Source organism: Alternaria ventricosa (assembly GCF_023758065.1).
Source record: "Alternaria ventricosa strain BMP 2768 chromosome Unknown scaffold_2, whole genome shotgun sequence".
NCBI lineage: Eukaryota > Fungi > Ascomycota > Dothideomycetes > Pleosporales > Pleosporaceae > Alternaria > Alternaria ventricosa.
In genome coordinates this window covers 761,239-774,665 of record NW_026055682.1, presented here as the reverse complement: position 1 = coordinate 774,665, position 13,427 = coordinate 761,239, and the positions used below count along the sequence as shown (strand labels likewise).

Below are 13,427 nucleotides of genomic sequence, written 5' to 3'. Positions count from 1 at the left end.
GCCGTCAGTCGTGAGGCCATCGAGTCAAACCGACTCAACAAGAGATAGAAGAAGAATGGCAAAAGGAACGAGGGAGTAAGCAGCGCGTGGAGCTTCTTATGACTCCTGAGGGGCAGCGCCGCCGCGACCACCACGCATGGGGCCACCGCGTCCCCGAGGCTGGAAGTTGCCACGGGGTGCCTGACCACCCATACCGCCACGGCCGCCGCGAGGAGCACCACCGCGAGGGAATCCTCCTCCCCTGTTGAACTGGCCGGGGTTCTGACGGCGTTCCTCGACCTTGATCTCGATGCCGTTGATCGTGTGGGGGTTGGCAGCGACGGCAGCTTGGAAGCCAGCGGGTGTCTTGAAGTCGACGAAAGCGCAGTTCTGCAGGGTGTTAGTCGAGGTACGATATGGTGAGGTACATTTACTTACCTTGCCACGGCTGATGTCAAGGTACTCAATCTCGCCGTACTTGGTCAGAGCAGTCTTCAGAGCAGCGTCGTCGACCTGGCTGTAGACGTTCTTGATGTAAGCGCGCTTCTGGTCAGGGTCGGCGGCGGGTCCTGCGTTCTGTGCGCGGGACTGCTCCTTCTTGTGTCCAGTGGCTGTTTGCCAGCCAGCAGCCTCGCCCTGGCTTGTCGCGGGGGATTGGTCACGAGCAGGTGCTGAGGTCTGGCTGGGGGCAGCAGCAGCGGCAGGAGCAGGCGCGGCGGCAGCGGCCTTGGGCTGCGAAGGAGCTTGCTGGCCAGCGGGGGCGTTCACGACGGGGGTAGCGACCTTGTGTGCTGAGGCGGCGAGGCTGGCCCAAGTACGGGGAGCAGCAGGCTTAGGGGGACCAGAGGGCATAGCAACGGGGGCGGCCTTTTGGGCGGGCGCCGGGGCGGCAGCGGCAGGCTTCTCAGGCTCGGCGGTCTCCTCAGCGGCGGGGGTTGGCTCGGCGACCTTCTCCTCGACAGCAGCAGGTGCCTCCTCAGCAGCGGGCTGCTCGATCTCCTCTGGAACCTGTTGAGCTGGGGCAGCAGGCGCAACCTCCTCAACAGACGGCTCCTCTTGCGCAGCCTGGTGTAGCTTGTTGTCCACCTTGTTCAGGTCCTCCTCGCTGGTCGCGATCTCGTCGCTCTGGTTGAGATCGGCATTCTCGGGGACGGCAGCGGTGGGAGCGGGCTCCGTGACACCGTTGGGGGGCGCGGCCTGCTCTTGCTGGTCCTCGTCCTCCTCGGGCTCGTCGGCGAGGTAGCGGAAGATGTCGTTGAGGACGAAGTAACCGTTGGTCTGCTCGGCGAGGACGAAAGTCTGCACGAAGCGCTTGTGGGGCTGGCCTTGGTTGGAGATCTCGCCAATGACTTGGATGACGATGTTGGCATCGGAGCCCTGCGAGTCGACGTTGGTGACGCGGACCTTGGTGTCCTTGAACTCAAGCTCCTTGATGCGCTCGTTGATGGCCTAGACGCGAGTCAGCATGCATCGACTGCAATTGGGCATGCTTCACGTACCTTCTGGCCTAGGCAGACGTTGACCTTGTCCTCCTCGACGCCGGAAACATACTGGGAGCGCTTGTTGTAGAAAAGCTGCAAGTTGGGTCAGTCGCGTGGTCACCAAGAAAAGCCTTTCCGCATATGCGACTTACGTAGAGTCGGTCCGGGCTCTTGCTCAGGGTGGTGTAGTACTGCTCGACAAAGTACCAGCCGACCTCGTCCTTGGGGATCTCTGAGGCGGCGGCTTGTTGTGCGGGCTGGCTGGGCGTGGGCTGCTGCGAGGGTGTGAAGTTGGAGGCGCCGGTGGAGTAGCTGTTCTCGTACTGCTGCGGCGCGTAGTTGCCGTTGACGGGGCCGGATGACTCGGTGGATGCCATTTTCAATGTGCGGGTGACGGCGAGGTTATGCGGCGAGATGGAGGGCGAATTGCGTCGAGTTTGCGCGGAGTGTGGTGGGGGATGAGATACGCGAAGCAGAGGAATGGCGCCTAGATCCTAAGACAGCAAGTCGACGTTAGCATAGTAAAAAGCTATCCTCGGGCTAGTTGCGCGTACCGGGCCGTGTGCACTGAAATGGGATGGAATCCGTCAGAGATGCAGGAATAGGCGGGCGACGAGATGGCGATACGCGGGTGTAGATGGCCGAATATGCGAAGCTCCCCAGTAGATGATCAGGATGGATTCAGGGTAGTCAGGGTTTGGGCGTGGGTTGGTCGTTGTGCGCGTTCAAGCAAGAGTGCTAGTGAGGACCACACTGATTCGGAAGGCAAAATGCGAAGGAACCAAGTCTGTGCGTCGTTGCCCGATCAAGCGAACCGGTCCTGCACCTCCACATGTCATCGCCATCGCTGCCTCGACCCGACGACTCTCGACAGACTTCACCATGAGAAGTGCTTTACTCACTATCTTGCTATATTCACTCGTCGATCACATTGCATTCACTCGCAAGCTATGCGTGATCAATGCCCTGCGCATCTTATCAGGGCGCCAACTCATGTAAGCGATTGCTGATCTGAGCGCAGAAGAATGATTCACACGTACCCATGATGAGAATTCATGTTTGGGTGCCGCATGCACATATAGGATGCATCTTCAGTATGATGATTCGAGGTCGGACGCGGGTCGGAGATGCCGTCATCTCCGACATCTCCTACGCATGTCCGCTGCGCGCGCAAGAGCGAGATCCTTTCAACACCGAATTCGCCAGCAAATCTCTTCGAAAGACCGAACTGATCGTCTGCAATGTGGGTCACTAATCTTCGTCCCGCAGCTGCCTTCGCTGTTGTGATAATGCGAATGTTGTGAGATATCTCGCCATTGGCTCGGCACGTCGGTCTGCGTCAAGGGCGAGGCCGAGCGCGAACAGGCGTGCAGGCCTACATGCAAACCTGCCCCAATAATAGCTTGATATCGAATATGCGGATCATAAGGATTCCAGGTAAAGAGCGAAGCGCCGCTACGCCTCTCCGTGTCAACCTCATTGACTACTTAACCATGGCCTAGCCCAGCTTTAACTACACCAACCCCTTCACTATCAACCTTTCACCCTTAGCACTACCGTCTAATACCATGTCGCAGACTACAAGCTCAGTGGCATCGTTGCACGATGAAAAGTCACGACTTCCCCAATCCGATGTCGAACAACCGCCAGTACCAGTCGATGAAAAGCGACCCGAAACGACCGAGCCTACAGCGGCCGTGAGCCCATTCCATCCAAGTCAGTTCCCTGATGGCGGAAGAGACGCCTACCTGTGTCTCCTCGGAGGCTTCTGCTGTCTCTTCTGCTCATTTGGATGGCTGAACTGCGTCGGAGTGTTCCAAAGTTACTACCAACGGAACCAGCTCAGCGCGTACTCGCCGTCTACCGTCGCCTGGATCGCTTCGCTCGAGATCTTCGTCATGTTTGCGCCTGGACCTATCGTCGGTTTCCTCTACGACAACTACGGCCCCAAGTACATATTATTGTTCGGTACTTTGTTCCATGTGCTTGGTCTCATGATGACCAGCCTATGCACCGAGTACTGGCAGTTTATCCTCGCGCAAGGAATCTGCAGTCCCCTAGGTCTGAACTGTATCTTCCAGGCAGGAACGAGCACCATTCCTACATGGTTCTTGAAGAAGAGAGGCCTGGCATACGGAGTCATGGCGGCTGGCAGTGGGCTAGGCGGCATCATCTTTCCAATCATGGCAACACACCTAATCCCCGAAATCGGCTATGGCTGGACGATGAGAACATTTGGCTTCCTCATCCTCGGCATGATGACCATCGCTTTCTTTACTGTCAAATCTCGTCTACCGCCGCAACCCAGAACCTTGGAGTTCAAGGTGTTTGTCGAGCCATTTAGGGACATCCGCTTCGTCTTGCTGACGATTGCCTCATTCTTGTTCTTCATGGGACTGTGTAAGCTATTCCCCTGTACGAGCTGCCAATAAGACGCGTACTAACCCCATATTTAGTTATACCCATCAACTTCATAGAAGTTCAAGCGATGGCAGCTGGAATGTCAACTTCCTTGGCTGGATATCTTTTAGCTATTCTCAACGCCGCGAGTATCTTCGGCCGTATCATCCCCGGTGCCCTCGCGGACAAGGTGGGAAAATTCAACATGCAATCGCTCTGGTGCCTGGTCGCCGGCATTCTGGTCCTCGCACTGGCTCTCCCAGCGTCAGGCAATGCGGCATTCATCACCTTCGCTGGCCTCTACGGATTTGCTTCTGGTGCTTTCGTGTCACTGTTGCCTGCCCAGATCGCTCACATTTCCAAAGTCGAACAGATTGGCATCCGTGTTGGTGTCGTCTTCGCCTGCATCTCAGTTGCGGGTTTGGTAGGTAATCCAATCGCAGGAGCTATCGTCGTTCAAAATAACGGAAAGTACTGGGGACTCAACGTCTTCTCTGGTGTTATGATGATGGCGGGAGCGAGCATGTATGTGGTGACGAGGATGTATATTGCAGGATGGAAGGTGTTTGCACTAGTCTAGTTGCATTTCGTAGCCAAATAAAGCGTTGTTCACACAGGGAATGGCCAACTGTGTTGCATTGCAAATGTGTGAGAAGTTCTACTGTGACCTTGGGGCTGTCGCGATCTTTATCCGTACTGGGTCCGTGTGTGAAGCGCACAGACCTTCGACCGCCGATTAGAACACCAGCAGCGACGCAGCGGCGCAGCTTCCTACTCTCCACCATTACACTTTATGAACCATGTCGATGCGTCCAGACATGTCCTGGTCAAACGTTAATCATCAGCCTACCGGCGCTGAAGCTTGGTCAAAGCGTCCGGTCTGACGAAGCAGGGGTTGTCCGTTGTACGAAGGTTTGTACGATTCGCACATGGCCTCGTACATCAGCTTTCATGACCTTCAACCGTTGTACGCACTACTCGCTGCGCGCTACTCACTTTGATTTGATTTCGCTTAAAATCGTCCTTCTTCGTTCAAACTCGCTCCTTCGTACCTGAGTTGTCGTACAAAACAAGACGATCAAGCAGAACAAAAGACAAAGCTAAGATTGTTGTACGACGGTATAGGCCTATCACATACAGGATACCAAGGAGATCATTATGCCCAAACAGCGCCAGACTTGTACGCGATGCTCTCAAAGACGGCAGAAGTGCGATCGAAAGGCGCCTTGTACGAGGTGCGTACAGAACAATGAAGGTCATCTATGCACGACCAAATGGGTCAACGGATACAACCCAAATGTGCACCGCAAATACCCCAGAAAGCTCTCGGCGGCCGGTTCAAGCGAGACTTCTTCATCTGGTCCGTCACCCGATGCAAACGTCCAGGTTGCACTACCCGCGATCCATCAACAAACGACGGGTACTCAATCGGGTCGGGACGAGCCGCATGAGGATGCAGTTTGGCGAACCGGGTTGCCGGACATTTCGATTAACGCTATATTGAATGAGAAAGATTCCGACGCGAATCAAAGCCTTTTCGACAAGAGCTTCCTTTACGCCCGGTCGAAACGACCGCTACGAGATGGACCCAACGGGTCGACCTCTATTACGAGCTGCTACTCGACCGCAGCGAGAATAGTGGAGACACAGTACTTGCAGTCGATTTTGCCGCCGAGGGGAAAATTGATGCTCATTGTGGACTACTACGCACAGTACATGATGTACTGGAATGGCGGCATCTATCATGCGCCAAGCTTTCGAACGAAGTTGCTTCAGGCCTATGGCCAGTCGTATGAGCTCGATTTGCAAAGCCTTGACTGGAAATGGACAGCACTCTTGTGTAAGTTACCTGAGTCCCCAATGACGCATGACTGCTTCACCTGATATGCTCCCAAGGCGAAGAGCATCGAGACAAGATTCAATGTTCTCAGTTGATCTTAGACGCCGCTAATTCAAATCTTGTAGTTGCAATTCTCTCATCTGGGATCATCGGCTCTTCAGAAACAGTTTCGATGTCATGGGGCTTCTCCATGGATGAAAAAGTCCAGCTAGCACGGTTGTGGGGTGCAGCATCCGTTTCGTGTCTGAACCTCGGAAATTATACATCGCAATACAGCATCTACTCGGTCCAGGCAATTTATATCATGCACGCGTATGAACATCTAGCTGGTTCAACTAATCAATGGATCGCTCTTCGTGGTGTGGGTGTAATCATTGCCAAAGGGCTGGGTTTGCACAAGTAGGTGACATACATCCTCTGGAAGAGACTCTAGTAACTGATCAATTAGACTTGGGCCCCATCCGGACGACGATAGGATAAGTGAACTGGACCCAAAGCGGAAAGAGGCTTTCATCGAGCGTGAGATCGGCCGTAGAGTGTGGTACGGAGTGGTATGCCAGGAGTGGTACGTCTATAGTCCGGTTCATTCTATTTGTTCACCACCCACTAATTAATTCTATAGGTTGTGTTGTACTTCATCTGCCTCTTACACCCTGACACTCCAATGGCGGCATTTCACGAGCTCAAGACCACGTGAATTAGACGAAGAAACCATGACGCCCATCACCGATCCAGAAACGCCAACAATAGTAGGTGTCACAAACTGTTCCTTTGACAACGCTGCGTTACTTCTCGACGTCCACAACGCTATGGTGGAACTTGAGGACAAAGATGACGCTATCAAGTACGCCACGATTCTGAAGTTCGATGGCGAGATGCGTGCTTTCTGTGCAGAGAAGCTGCCGAAATGCTTTTCTCCTCGGACACCCAACAACCCTAGCTGGCCCCCATGGGTCATCTGGGCGCGGCGGCTGCACCAGGCTTCAATACATCACAAGATCATTATGAGTAAGTATGCACCATGGCCAATCGCCCAAAGATCTACACTAACTCTGTCCCCTGTCATTAGTCCATCAGCACTTCTTAAGCAAGAGCTTCAAGGACGTCCGCTACACATACAGCCGGTGGGCTTGTATGAGCGCTTCGCAGAGTCTCATCAGCCTATACACCACTCGGGATGCACAAGAGCCGCAATGGTGGGTTGAGCAAGCCTTCATCATAACTGCCGGCATTTGCCTCATTTTGGAGCTCTTTCATCGCGCTGAGGCAGATGCGGAGGTGCAGGAGTGCCAACTACATGTCACGCGGGCCATCAGGTACTTGCAATCATTCCACACGTCAAGTGTTGCAGTACATGGCGTGCGTCTCCTCATGTCACTCATGGCAGAGTACGAAAAGCTCAGGGACGGGTCAGACGAAAGGACCGCAGTATCAGCGGATACAGCAGCCACCCAAAACTGTTCCTATATCCCTGGCAATACTGCTGGAATTCCGACTCCGGACAATGACCGCGCGACCCAACAGCTGCCTCTAGATCCCGAGGTTCCGCTATCGTTCGACGATCCGACTATGTGGAATTTCGATATCGATAGTATGAGCTTCGAAAATCTGATGGACTATCTACCTTCAGAAGGCTCGTTGAACACTAACGTCTTCAATGCCAGCATGTTGTCGGCTAATGGATGGCCGATGTGGTAGCTCTTACCTCACTTACCAACGCACGTGCGGTCACTCTTGCCAGTTTCGCGCTCGTTGCTTCCGTCGCGAACGGTAAGTGGTCTGACACCGAGGTGGCTCCTCTCTTGCCAATCTTCTTGAGGGCAATGTTCAGTCTCCACAAGTCGCCAATCTAACACCTGGACACCACTGGGTGAGCGTTTTGAATCGGTTGCGTATACACCCACTTGACAATGTGAGTTTATTGTAGCTCGTTGCAGACACGCGCTGACAGGTGCAGTCATCCAGCGGCGCCATTATGTCTCAGGACCCCGAACTCGACAAGATGCTCGTGCTGGACGCACTGAGTAGCGGCCTCAACATGTCCATGACAGAGCTCCTCAGCATCCTCGGTCGACAAGCCCCGATCTCAAACCTTCTTCTCGGACCCGTCATCAGACCACAGCAGATCCCCGTGACGGCGGCATCTCATTCTGAACCGAGCATGCATCTACAACAGAAGGCACCGGCGGCAGAGCGGCCACAGGAAATGTTGAGGGAGTTCCACATCGTATACTGGACCGCTTTGGCTCTCGTCAGCCTCATCGCTATATCGGCGGTCTGGACGAAAGTTCATATGGCGGCACAGAAGGGTCGGAAGTCGTTCGAGGCCAAGAAACCCATGTCGGATGTTGAGAAGTGGCACATGCGGCGTCAGAAGGCGCGCGATGAGGCATCCATGGCGCTGGGGCAGGTGGATGACCAGTCTCCGGGGACGTGAATGCGTTGCTAGAAACAGAACGCGGAAATGGTTTCGCGATGCGGGAGGGCTCCACTGGGAAATCATGCGCTTTCTGCTTTGTAGTTGTACGTGGAAGATGGAAAGTGTGGATGGAGTATGATAGTGTATCGTGCGAGACGCGAGAATCGAAATCGCGTGTAACACAAGATCACTGAATAATCCATTGACAGTTCAACTTACCACCGTCTCGTAATCACCATTCTTGTTGCTGTTGATTTATCATAGTCGCGCATCCAGTCAAACCTCGGCAACTCATCGTACCCCACACCCGTAGACGCGTCGATCTCCCGGCATGCATATGGTCTACTACGCTCGCTGTATACTGCAATACTTTAACAGGCATTTTGTAGGGATACGCCGCTAGATCAAGATTGAGATTCTATGTGTTGATCCGCAACGATGAAGGCCATCCACATCGACAAATTCGTCTCCGTGAGCAACCCATCCAAGTAACACCACCATCCTCCCTAACAAACACCTACAGAACGTAACCAACCTTAAACCAACCACCATCCCCAATCCATCCCCCAAATCCCCCCAAGACATCCAAATCCAAATCACCCACGCAGCCGTAACCCACGTCGACCTCCTCTACGCCCGCGGCCTGCACCAAAACAACAAGCGCCACGTCCAACCACCCTTCATCCTAGGCACAGAATACGCGGGCGTCGTAACCCACAGCCCGCCCTCTTCTTCCTTCCGACCCGGCACCCGCGTCTTCGGCGGCGGCCTAGGCGCCTACGCACAGCAAATCAGCGTCTCTGAACCCTCCATCCGACGCGTCCCACCGGGATGGACGAACGCTGAAGCCTGCGCTGTTGGCGCAAGCGGTGCGGTGAGTTACGGCGCTTTGATTTCCGTTGCGCGGCTTAAACCCGGAGAGACGGTGTTGGTGCTTGGTGCGAGTGGGGGGTTGGGTGTTATGGCTGTGCAGATTGCGAAGGCCGTGGGGGCGAGGGTTATTGCTGTTGTTGGGGGGAAAGAGAAGGCTGAGGTTGTGAGGGGGGTTGGGGCGGATGAGGTTGTTGATTATGGGGATGAGGGGTGGGAAGAGAGGGTGAGGAAGTTGGGGAATGGGGGGGAGGGGGTGGATGTCGTGTATGATGGGATTGGGGCTGTGGAGAGTGGGATTAGGTGTTTGAGGTATAGGGGACGGTTGGTTGTTGTGGGGTTTGCGGCGAGAGGGGGGGAGATGGAGAGTTTGAAGGTTAATAGGGTTTTGTTGAAGGGGGTTGCGGTGTTTGGTTATGTGAGTTTTCTCCGTTTTGTTACCTGGGTATCGTCGTGCACTTGGGGTTCATTTGGTCAATTCGTGTGCTAACTCACGATAGCGGTTCGGGGAAGATGGGAGGAGAGATCCGCAGAGGACAAAGGAGGTTTGGGATGACTTTATGAAGTTGGTCGAGGATGGTAAGATCCGGCCTGTTATATATAAGGAGGATTATTGGGGGTTGGAGGCGGTTGGTAGAGCGCTGGAGGATGTGAGGGAGCGGAAAGCTTGGGGAAGAGCTGTTATAAGGATATGTGAAGCAGAAGAGGATAAGACCGAGCAGAAGGCAAGGTTATGATATTGAGATATAGATGTTGCTACTCAAGATGTCGACTGCACGCGATTCCTCTGTGGGCAGTAGGTAGCAATCTCCTATTTGATGGTAGTAAATGTAATGAGTGTGTCAAGAATGCTCATTTGCAGCTTTCATCCAGAAACTACTGTAACCATACTGGATCTGTACCGCTTTAAGGGTGAAGTCAACGCGTTGGTGATGCTTCACCCTGGAGGCGTGGCGTCGAGGCCATCAAGAGCGCACGGACCCTCGCGGCGCGCCGGCTTAGCGCGGTTTCTTTGGACGGGCCTTGTTCGACGTTCCCATGTTTAAAACATAGCCCGTCAACTTCGACGCTCGCCGTCTGCTCTTACTTCTCTCCTTTTTCCTCTCCAACTGCGCGCCGCCGGTTGAAAACCAATCAGCGGATAAAGTCACCCTCACGTCCGTTTGATCGCCGCGGTCACACCCCCGAGCTTCGCGACAGCTCTTAGGAAGGACACGCTCCTCTATCACCACACCCATCGATAAACATGGCATCCTACGGCAGCGACCCCGAAGAGGAAGAGGAAGACTTCAATCCCGCGCCTGAAATAGACGAGGATGACGTCGCGCCAACCACCAAAGCCTCGCGCAGGCCGGTAGACGAGGACGAAGAGGACGAGGTCGATGCGCCAAACAGGACAGGCAACGACGATGAGGATGAAGAGGGCGGCGGCATAGATCTCGACGATGACGATGACGAGGAAGATGACGAAGAAGATGAGGACGACGAGGATGTTGTCGTGGGTCCCATCATTCATTTGCGCTGTCCAATTACTGACTATCCTAGGCCCGACCTGCCAAGCGGAGAAAGAAGGCCAAGCGCAACATGTTCATTGATGTTGAAGCCGAAGTCGACGAGGACGAAGAAGAAGAGGAGGAGGGCGACGACGAGGGTGTTGATGAAGTCCACCCCGATGATCTCCTCGAGCCCACGGGCGCCGATCTCGACGACCGCCACCACCGCGAACTTGACATGCGCCGCGAAGTCAATGCACAAAAGGATGTTGAGGAGCTTGCCAAGGAGTTCGATGAGAAGTACAGGCGGCGTGAAATGCAGAGCGCTCGTCGCGGTGGTGCTGGTGCCGTACCCCTGGCCCTACCCACTGTCGACGACCCGTCTATCTGGGGCTGCAAGTGCCGTCCTGGAAAGGAGCGCGAGATCATCATGTCTATCCAGAAGCGCATCGACGAGAAGATGCGCACAGGTCAACCAGTACAGGTCTACTCAGCTTTTGAGCGAGGCCCTACTGGGCCCCAGTCTGGTTTCCTCTACGTCGAGGCCGACTCGAAGCAAGCTGTGGTGGAGTTGATTGAGGGCATACAAAACGTCTTCATGGGCTCTGGCCAGTTCTCGATTCCCCCCAAGGAGCGTCCAGATCTGCTCCGTAAGAAGAAGCGTGCGCCGTTGGAGGTTGGCAAATTCGTGCGCATGCTGCGTCCCCCCACATACAAGGGCGATCTCGCAAAGGTCGTTGAGGTCTCGACTAACGGTCTTGACTGTGTCGTACAACTTGTACCACGTCTAGACTACGGTCTGAACGAGGACATCAACTCCGCCGCTGACAACAAGCGCAAGCGCGGCTTCTTTGGTCGACAGGTTGAGCGCCCACCCGCGAAGCTCTTCAACGAAGCCGAAGCGAAGAAGCGACACATGAAGCATCTCAGCATGACCGGATCTGGCAACCAAAGGGCATACACATACAAGGGCGAGGATTACCAAAACGGCTTCCTCATCAAGGAAGTCAAGGTCAACTGGGTCAGCACTGAAAAGGTCAACCCTAAGATGGAGGAACTGCAGTTTTTCGCGATCCAGAATGCCGATGGTACCGAGACCATGGATCTTTTGGCCGTCCAGGCCGCACAGAAGGCCGCAGACTCCGGCTCCGCTTTCGCTGCAGGAGACAACGTCGAGATCTACACCGGCGAACAGAAGGGTATCCGCGGTACTACTGTCACAGTCATCGGTGACATTCTTACGCTTCGAGTCAGCGAAGGTGATCTCAAAGGGAGAAGAATTGACGCTCCCGTCAAGACACTACGCAAGCTCTTCCGCGACGGTGACCACGTCAAGGTTATCGGTGGCAGCAAGTACGTCGACGAAGTTGGTCTAGTCACCAGAATCAAGGATGATAAGATCACCTTGCTTTGTGACTCCACTCAGCAGGAAATCACGGTCTTTAGTAAAGACCTGAAGCGCGCTGCTGATTCGGCAAACGTCGGTGCTGACTCCAACTTCGATCTCTACGACTTCGTACAGATTGAGTAAGTTATCTCCTTCCGATGATTTGACAACGAACTAACATTCTGCAGTGCCTCAACTATCGGTTGCGTCGTTCGTGTCGATCGCGAAGTCCTACGAATTGTCGACCAACAAGGCGATGTCCGCACACTCCTCCACACACAAGTCTCGCAAATCGTGGGAAGGAATAAGCATGCTGTAGCAACCGACCGCGACGGCTCTGAAATCCGACACGAGGACGACGTCAAGGAGTATGGAGGCGAGGGCCGTCAGGGCAAGGTTCTATACATCCACAGAGGCACACTTTTCGTACGAAACCGCGAGCTTGTCGAGAACCAGGGTATCTTCGTGGTTCGAAGCAACAACGTCGTCACCATGGCAGCAAAGAGTGGTCGCGCTCAAGCGCAAGGCCCAGATCTTAGTGGCATCAACCCTGCCCTAAACGCAGGCCCGAACGGCAACGCGGCTGCTATGCCACCACCCCGCGCCACTTTCGGCCGTGATAAGCTTATTGGCAAAACGGTTGTCATTCGAAAGGGCGCCTACAAGGGTCTGTTGGGTATTGTCAAAGATACCATGAACGATGAAGCCCGTATCGAGTTACACACGAAGAACAAGCAAGTCTCGGTGAAGAAGGAGCTCCTGACTATCAAAGATCCCATCACTGGCGCCAGTGTCGAAATGGGAGGCAAGTTCCCCAACCGCTCACGTGGAGGCTTCTCTGGTGGTCAGACAAGCTACGGCGGTGCAGCTGGCGGACGCACACCTGGCTGGGGCAACTCTGGTGGTGGTGGTGGCCGTACGCCTGGCTGGGGAGGCGGCGGCGGCGGTCGCACGCCTGGTTGGGGAGGTGGTGCCGCTGCTGGAGGCCGTACTCCTGGTTGGGGTGGAGATGGCGGACGCACCGCTTATGGTGGAGGAGACGGATCACGGACTTCTTATGGAGGCGGCGATGGCTCTCGAACAGCATACGGCGGTGCAACCGCATATGGAGGCGCCACATCGTATGGCGGAGCGACAGCCTACGGCGGCAATGACGGAAACCGTACCTCGTACGGTGGCTTCAACTCTGGAGGTCGCACACCTGGCTGGGGTGGATCATCCGGAAACACCGCTTCAAAGTCTGGCGGTCTCTCTGCTCCTACGCCTGGTGCTTACAACGCCCCAACACCTGGTGCTTACGCTGCTCCTACTCCTGGTGGCTATGGTGCTTACGCTGCGCCTACGCCTGGTGGCCCGCCCATGGATGCTCCTACGCCTGGCAACTATGCCGCGCCTACACCTGGTGACACGTCTCGTGGTGGATATGGTATTGCGGCGCCCACACCTGGCGGTTGGGATGCTGCGACGCCGGCACCTAGTGGCGATCCTGGCTACGATTAGGAACGTAGACGGTAGTCGGTAGTGTAAGATAGGCAGTGGTAGTGTGGGTTGTTTGCGC

The 13,427-nt window shown here is 54.9% G+C and overlaps 4 protein-coding genes across 4 annotated transcripts; 3 read left to right on the top strand and 1 right to left on the bottom strand.

Moving 5' to 3' along the window:
* Positions 1 to 96: 96 nt before the first annotated feature.
* J4E93_001261 (uncharacterized protein) lies at positions 97 to 1,837 on the bottom strand (the record flags this gene model as incomplete). Its single annotated transcript, XM_049339213.1, has 4 exons — positions 97 to 369; positions 418 to 1,428; positions 1,479 to 1,553; positions 1,613 to 1,837. The coding sequence occupies 4 exons, from the start codon at positions 1,835 to 1,837 to the stop codon at positions 97 to 99; spliced, it is 1,584 nt and encodes a 527-aa protein (XP_049203170.1).
* A 1,191-nt stretch (positions 1,838 to 3,028) lies between these two features.
* J4E93_001260 (uncharacterized protein) lies at positions 3,029 to 4,440 on the top strand (the record flags this gene model as incomplete). Its single annotated transcript, XM_049339212.1, has 2 exons — positions 3,029 to 3,860; positions 3,917 to 4,440. The coding sequence occupies 2 exons, from the start codon at positions 3,029 to 3,031 to the stop codon at positions 4,438 to 4,440; spliced, it is 1,356 nt and encodes a 451-aa protein (XP_049203169.1).
* A 1,973-nt stretch (positions 4,441 to 6,413) lies between these two features.
* Positions 6,414 to 8,137, top strand: J4E93_001259 (uncharacterized protein; the record flags this gene model as incomplete). The annotated part of the gene is made up of 3 exons (XM_049339211.1): positions 6,414 to 6,708; positions 6,770 to 7,391; positions 7,666 to 8,137. 3 exons carry the CDS (start codon positions 6,414 to 6,416, stop codon positions 8,135 to 8,137), a joined length of 1,389 nt encoding a protein of 462 aa, XP_049203168.1.
* A 2,098-nt stretch (positions 8,138 to 10,235) lies between these two features.
* Positions 10,236 to 13,369, top strand: J4E93_001258 (uncharacterized protein; the record flags this gene model as incomplete). Its single annotated transcript, XM_049339210.1, has 3 exons — positions 10,236 to 10,487; positions 10,535 to 12,009; positions 12,058 to 13,369. 3 exons carry the CDS (start codon positions 10,236 to 10,238, stop codon positions 13,367 to 13,369), a joined length of 3,039 nt encoding a protein of 1,012 aa, XP_049203167.1.
* Positions 13,370 to 13,427: the final 58 nt, after the last annotated feature.